General features: G+C 43.2%; 2 gene segments (V, D, J or C); both read left to right on the top strand.

Moving 5' to 3' along the window:
- Positions 1-225: 225 nt before the first annotated feature.
- LOC121165098 lies at positions 226-725 on the top strand. The segment is given in 2 exon segments: positions 226-280; positions 397-725. Coding segments are annotated over 2 exon segments (384 nt in total).
- Positions 726-5998: 5273 nt separating this feature from the next.
- On the top strand, positions 5999-6591 carry LOC121164968. The segment is given in 2 exon segments: positions 5999-6071; positions 6188-6591. Coding segments are annotated over 2 exon segments (459 nt in total).
- Positions 6592-6947: the final 356 nt, after the last annotated feature.

The raw sequence follows: 6947 nt of genomic DNA, 5'->3' as shown, positions 1-6947 counted from the left end.
ATGTTCTCTGCAGGTAGATTACTGTAGAGCAGGAACTGACCTGAATGTCTGGAGACACTTTGCTTACTATCAGTTATGAGATGAACTGGACTCTTCTGGTTGGTACAAGAATATCATTTCCTCTGGTGCTGATTTGCATGTCCCCTTGGCACAGCCCACTGCCCTGCATACTTATGAGCAGGTGCTCACAGTCTGTGCAGGAGTCAGTGGCAGTCAGGACACAGCATGAACATGAGGGCTCCTGCTCAGCTCCTGGGCCTCCTGCTGCTCTGGTTCCCAGGTGAGGAAGGACAACAGCAGTAACTGACTCACCAATGTGGTCAGTTCTTTCTGAAGTTTTTCTCTCGTTAACATGATGATGAGAGTGGATGTTTGTGTTTGTGTTTCTCTTCTCAGGTGCCAGCTGTGCTGTTCAGATCACCCAGTCACCATCCGTGGTGTCTGCACCTGTGGGAGGCACAGTCACCATCAACTGCCAGTCAAGTCAGAGTGTTTACGAGAACAAGTATCTATCCTGGTTTCAGCAGAAGCCAGGGCAACGTCCAAAGCTCCTGATCTATCATGCATCTAGTTTAGCCTCTGGGGTCCCCTCGAGGTTCAAGGGCAGTGGATCTGGGAAATCATTCACTCTCACCATCAGCCCGGTGCAGGCTGACGATGCAGGAACCTACTACTGTGCTGGAGAGTATGATGATATCAGTGATACCACAGTGATACAAGCCTGAACAAAAACCTCCCAGGAAAGCAGAAGTGCTAGTGTGGCTCCCTCAGCTGCTCCTCCTGGGGCCTCTTCTGCTGACAGATGTTACATGCAGGCCTTCTTTGATGGTCAGTGGAGGGTAGTTAGAAAGGCCCCTACGCTCCCTTGTTCCCTCCCTCTCATTCTTCCTACTTGACACTTGCAACATGTCCATATTTCTACCAGTTAAAGGAAAGATGTGATTTTGTCTGAGTTCTCCAATTTGCAGCATTCTTTGGACTCATACAGCAACAAAGCAAGATTATGTATTTTTTAGGCAGAAATATGAAACAGAATTTATTATATTCCAAGTTGTACTTTAATGTTCTAGGTCTGTGTGGATCAGTGATTGTGGAAACAGGAGATTCTGAGGTGTCCCTGAATCCAACGCCGTTCTGGAACAGAAGGAACAGGATGCTGAGCCTGTGGTCCTCAGCCCTGGAGCTGATGCTCTCAGCTGCCTGCAGCCTGACAGGTGGTTCCCCAGTGCTCCATCCCTTGGTCTCCAGTGGGTGCAAGTTGATGTTGCAGATTTTGTCTTCCTACAATCAAATATCAGGGCATAGGGGTTGTTTCCCACAAGACACTCATTGAGCTCTTGTAGAGAACTGGCATTTGAACCCTGGCTAGTGTATGTTTGAACGTATCCCTCCATATGCCCATGTTCACTCCATATTTGAAGCTGCAACTAGAGACAGGGCGCCAAAAAAAAAAAAAAAAACCAAGGTGATGAGAAGTCTTGCTTTATGCTGACCTGGGTGATGATTTTTTATTGATCCAGGTCATTTTTTTTTCTTTACAGATTTTTTTAATTGAAAAGTCAGATATCAAGAGAGGAAGAGACAGAGAGGAAGGTCTTCCATCCAGTGATTCATTCTCAAGTGGCCATAATGGCCAGAGCTGCACCAATCTGAAGCCAGGACCATGAAGCATCCCTCTGGATCACATGCAGGTGCTGTCCCAGGCTTTGGGCTGTCCTTGACTGCTTTCCCAGGCCACAAACTGAGAGCTGGATGGGAAGCAGGGTCTCTGGGATTAGAACAGGTATCCATATGTGATTCTGGTACCTGCAAGGCAAGGACTTTAGCCACAGGCTACCATGCCAGGCCCTGCTACAGGTTTTTAAGCCTAAGCTCTCTGCTTTTGTTCCAGCCACATACAACTGTCTAAAAAGCCTTCACAGACCACAGGTGATTATTCCATTAAGATCTGCAGAGATGGAAGTATCTCGCATCCATCCCCTTTCCTCATCTGTTCATTCCCTTCTCATCCATTGGACTCATCCCTGTCCTCTCACATTCTCTGTCATCTTATTTTCTCCTCCTCATATGGAAGCAGAGAAGCCAAAATAACAGAACCTCTTCCTCCACACACACTCTTTGAAAGCTTAGTCCTAGGCTTTCACACACCAGGATTGACAAGACGTCACTGAGATCATTCACTGAAGAGATTTTCCCTCTAAGAGGAATTTGTGCTCCCACCTTACGATCAACTATGGTCTAATTCTGCCAAAATGACACCAAATGAGAACAAAGTGACATCTGAGGATATCAGAGATCAGAAAATTAATGTGGGAGATAAAAAGTATGATCTGCATTTATGTTAACTAGATAATAATTATTATTTATAAATTGTTTCACTGCTCATGGTGTGAAGCTACACCTTTATATCAAATTTTACACTGTGCTGTCTTGTACAATTGCAGATTGATGGACGTATGACCATTTATGAAGGTCTATGCTATTGTAATAATACAGGGGAAATCAGTGAGGGAGGGAGATTGCCAAAGGGGAAAGCAGAAATCCAAGAGCCTGTGGAATTGTGTCACAAAAAATAACTGTTAAGCTTGTTCACTTTTCAAAGTCCTTCTGACATTTAAAATAACATTAAAATGATCTAGAATTTAAGAAGTTTTGTTTTGTGGTGTTATGTACCTGCTTTGGACTCTCTTCATTCCCATCACTGCCTTTCATGTGCATTTTAATCCAGATACCTAAAAATGAATGCAAACACTGAAGATAATTGTATTCATGGCATTTCACAGCAGCAGTCAGAGGTTCATGGTGACAAGGTTCAGAAAACAACAGGTAATGCAGAAATTATTTTTACAAAAGCACTCATGTCAAGAAAGGGGTAGTCAGTTTAGTCTCTGGGCATAAGAGCCCTCTCCAATATTATGCTACATGTATGTATAATAAATGTCTTCCCATTTTAAAAAAGGAAAATGAGCAATAAGAACATGCGAGTTGTATTCCTGCCCACAAATCTGAAACAAGTTATTAAAACAGATTAGGAATTGAGAGACCTGGTGCAGTAGGCAGAAAGAGAATGGACTGGATTTAAGATCATGATCAGCATGAAGACACCAGTGGCAGCAGAAACTGGCTTCAATTCATCCTGGTTTTGTCTGGTGACAAGTACTGTGGAAAATTATGTCAAACATAGACTGAACATAGCCATGTGGATGGAAAATATTTAAGGATATATTGCACCAGCATAAAATTCAAAGTCTCCATACTTGCTCATCATGAAATTTGGGGCAAAAAAATCCACGTGCTCTGACAAATGATGTGACATTATAGAGCAGCAGGCTGCAGGTGTGGGAGGAACAGGTAGTTGTCTTCAAGGGCAATATGAGATCATGACAACCACAAACTGGTTCATACGGGAGATTCAACCAAAGAAAGTGCTTTCATTAGTGATAAGGATAGAATATTCACGTCCAGAGAAAGACATTGCAGAAAAGTAAAGAAGAGTTTTTCAACAAATTTTTATTTTTGGAAAAGACTTAACGCTACAATTTCAGGGCCCGGCAGCATGGTCTAGTGGCTAATGTCCTCATCTTGAATGCGCCAGGATCCCATATGGGCGCTGGTTTAAATCCCAGCAGCTCCACTTCCCATTCAGCTCCCTGCTTGTGGCCTGGAAAGCAGTTGAGGACGGCCCAAAGCTTTGTGACCCTGCACCCATGTGGGAGACCTGAAAGAAGTTGCTGTATCCTGGCTTCGGATTGGCTCAGCTACAGCCACTGCACTCACTTAGGGAGTGAATCACCGGATGGAAGATCTTTCTCTCTGTCTCTCCTCCTTCCTGTATATCTGATTTTCCAATACAGATAAAATAAATCATTACAAAAAGCTGTATTTTCAGACTCCTGCGTTGGGATTGAGATATAAATGTGTGGCTCTGTATGTGGATGGATACCTCAGTAGATCACTGTCTCTACAGCCTAATGACCACACCACACCAGGCAAAAATAAGATCCTAGCATCCAAATCTTGTTGTCTCCATACAATTCTATCATTCTTCATTTAAAGGACACAACAACTCTTGGAGAAACACCTATTTTGGGGACAGAAAAATCTTTAGGAGAAACCTGAACGAAATAAATATTGATGGAGTCTTGGATGAAGAAAATAAAGCCCTTTTGAATGGATTCTCAACTAGTTCAATGTGGGGCATTTCAGTATAAATGAATTAATGATAGCAACATAGTCCATTAAAGAAAATATGAACCTGTGATAAATACTGATATTTAAATGACAAATGAAATATTCATGAGTAATAATAAATAACTACTGCTCACAAATATAATAAGTTACACAAAGGAAGAGTGTCTACAGAGGAGAGTTATGGAAGATATTGCCTCACTCCATTGCCTGAAGGGGCAGATGGACAGGCATCATGCACCACCTGACAGAGTGCAGGGAGAGGAACAGAGCACCGTTTCATATACTACCTGCTCGAAGGGCTGAATTCTCTCTGCACAGCAGTAACATCTTAGTGCTATAGCCCCAGCTTTGCTACCAAATAGGAGACAAATGGATATTGACCAATGTTGAGGTGCAGTGGATTAATCTACTGGAAACATCAGTATCTCATATCAACCAGGGAATTAGTTGAGTCCCAAATGCTCCATGTCTGATTTCGGTCCTCACTCACATGGCTAGAGCAGCAGGTGGTTGCCCGCATATTTGGGTCCCTGTTACACACTTGGGGGTCTGAGTTGGATCCAGGAGGTGTATGTCCTGGTGCAGCACATCTGTCATCAACATCTGGGAAATAATCAACATATGGTTTCATGTGAACAAGCATTAGAAATTTTAGGAGCTTTTTCCTCCATCTTAGGACAATTCAGATGTCTGACCATGGATAAGCCTGCATCACAGTTCATATTTGCAGGAAGCACAGGAGTGGGACAGCACCAATCCATCCCTTCTGCCTCTGCCCCGTCCAACCTGCCACGCAAGGATGCACAAATTGTAGCTGGACACCCTCTGCCCCACTTGCCCTGAGACATGGCATTGCCCAGAGGAGGATCTCAGAGCAGAGTGGGCAGAGTGGCAGAACATATTTGTTCTGACCAGTAAAGTGGAAGATGTATCAGATAAACACTTCTGTTTGATTTCTTTATGACTAAGAAAGACTATGATTCTGGAATTTTGCTAAAAACTATGACACTGTCATTGGTGTAAGCTTATGAGAATATTCTGATTTTTGATGATTTGCTCCACCAAATTGAGCAGCAGACACGACTTCCCCCATTACCTCCAGGGGAAGCCATGCTTCAGGTCCAGTTAGTGACAGGGGATTTTCCACTGAAGAACAGTAAATTTTAACCTTCCTACTTATTGAACATTTTTATTTGGAGGAGGAACAAGTTGTGAATATAAACACTTACAATATATATCATTATAACAATTAAATGGAAAATATGAGAGAGTTGTTGGGAAGCAGGACTGTATATTGGAAAGAACAATCATACTTCTAAAAGTGTGTATAAGCAATACATAACATGTGATGGCTTTGTATAAATGTATTTTGAATCAAAAATTATCCTTGTGTACATCACTATAGCCTAGTGGCTAAAGACTTCACTTTGCGTGCACCATTCTTTAAAAACATATGCACATTCTTTACCAAGAAATCATCTCCTATATAAAGAACCAAAATTGTAAACCACAAATGGATGATACCATCCTGTCCTTTGGTTTACTGCAGTTTGTCAAGTGAGCCTAATACTTTGTCATTGTCATGTAACATGTTTCAGAAAGGATCATGTTCTCTGCAGGTAAATTACTGTAGAGCAGGGTTGACCTGAATGTCTGGAGACTTTCCCTGTGCTCAGTAATGAGATGAGCTGGGCTCTTCTGTTTTGCACAGCAATCTCACTTCTCCTGCTGATTTTCATGTCCCCTTGGCACAGCCCACTGCCCTGCATACTTATGAGCAGGTGCTCACAGTCTGTGCAGGAGTCAGTGCCAATCAAGACACAGCATGGACATGAGGGCTCCTGCTCAGCTCCTGGGCCTCCTGCTGCTCTGGCTCCCAGGTGAGGAAGGACAACAGCAGAAACTGACTCACCAATGTGGTCAGTTCTTTCTGAAGTTTTTCTCTCGTTAACATGATGATGAGAGTGGATGTTTGTGTTTGTGTTTCTCTTCTCAGGTGCCAGCTGTGCTGTTCAGATCACCCAGTCACCATCTGTGGTGTCTGCACCTGTGGGAGGCACAGTCACCTTCAATTGCCAGCCAAGTCAAAGTGTTTACAACAACAATTATCTAAACTGGTACCAGCAGAAATCAGGACAGCGACCTAAGCCCTTGATCTATGCTGCATCCAAATTAGAGTCTGGGGTCCCTGACAGGTTCAAGGGCAGTGGATCTGGGAAATCATTCACTCTCACCATCAGCCCGGTGCAGGCTGAGGACGCAGGAACCTACTACTGTTTTGGAGAGTATGATGATGATAATGATACCACAGCAATACAAGCCCTAATAAAAACCTCCCAGGAAAGCAGAAGTGCGAGTTTGGCTCCCTCAGCTGCTCCTCCTGGGGCCTCTATCTGCTGACAGACGTTATTACATGCAGGCCCTCTTTGATGGTCAGTGGAGGATAGTTAGAAATGCGCCTGGGATCGCTTGTACCCTCCCTCTCATTCTTCCTACTTGACACTTGCAACATGTCTCTGGTTCTACCAGTTAAAGGAAAGAAGTGATTGTGTCTGAATTGTCCAAGTTGTAGCATGCTTTGGATTCATAAAGTAATAAGATTATGTATGCTTCAAGCAGAAATATGAAACAGAGTATATTATAATCTAAGTTATACTTCAATCTCTAGGACATGGAGTTCAGAGAGAGTGATTGTAGAAACCTGTGATTTTTTTCTCTCCCTGAATCCTGGCCCAGAAGAACAGGCTGCTGAGTTT

This window comes from Ochotona curzoniae, unplaced genomic scaffold, assembly GCF_017591425.1.
Source record: "Ochotona curzoniae isolate NIBS_2020 unplaced genomic scaffold, NIBS_Ocur_1.0 contig_883, whole genome shotgun sequence".
In the NCBI taxonomy this organism is placed as follows: Eukaryota; Metazoa; Chordata; class Mammalia; order Lagomorpha; family Ochotonidae; genus Ochotona; species Ochotona curzoniae.
The sequence above is the reverse complement of the archived record's forward strand: the minus strand, read 5'-3'. Positions and strand labels throughout refer to the sequence as shown.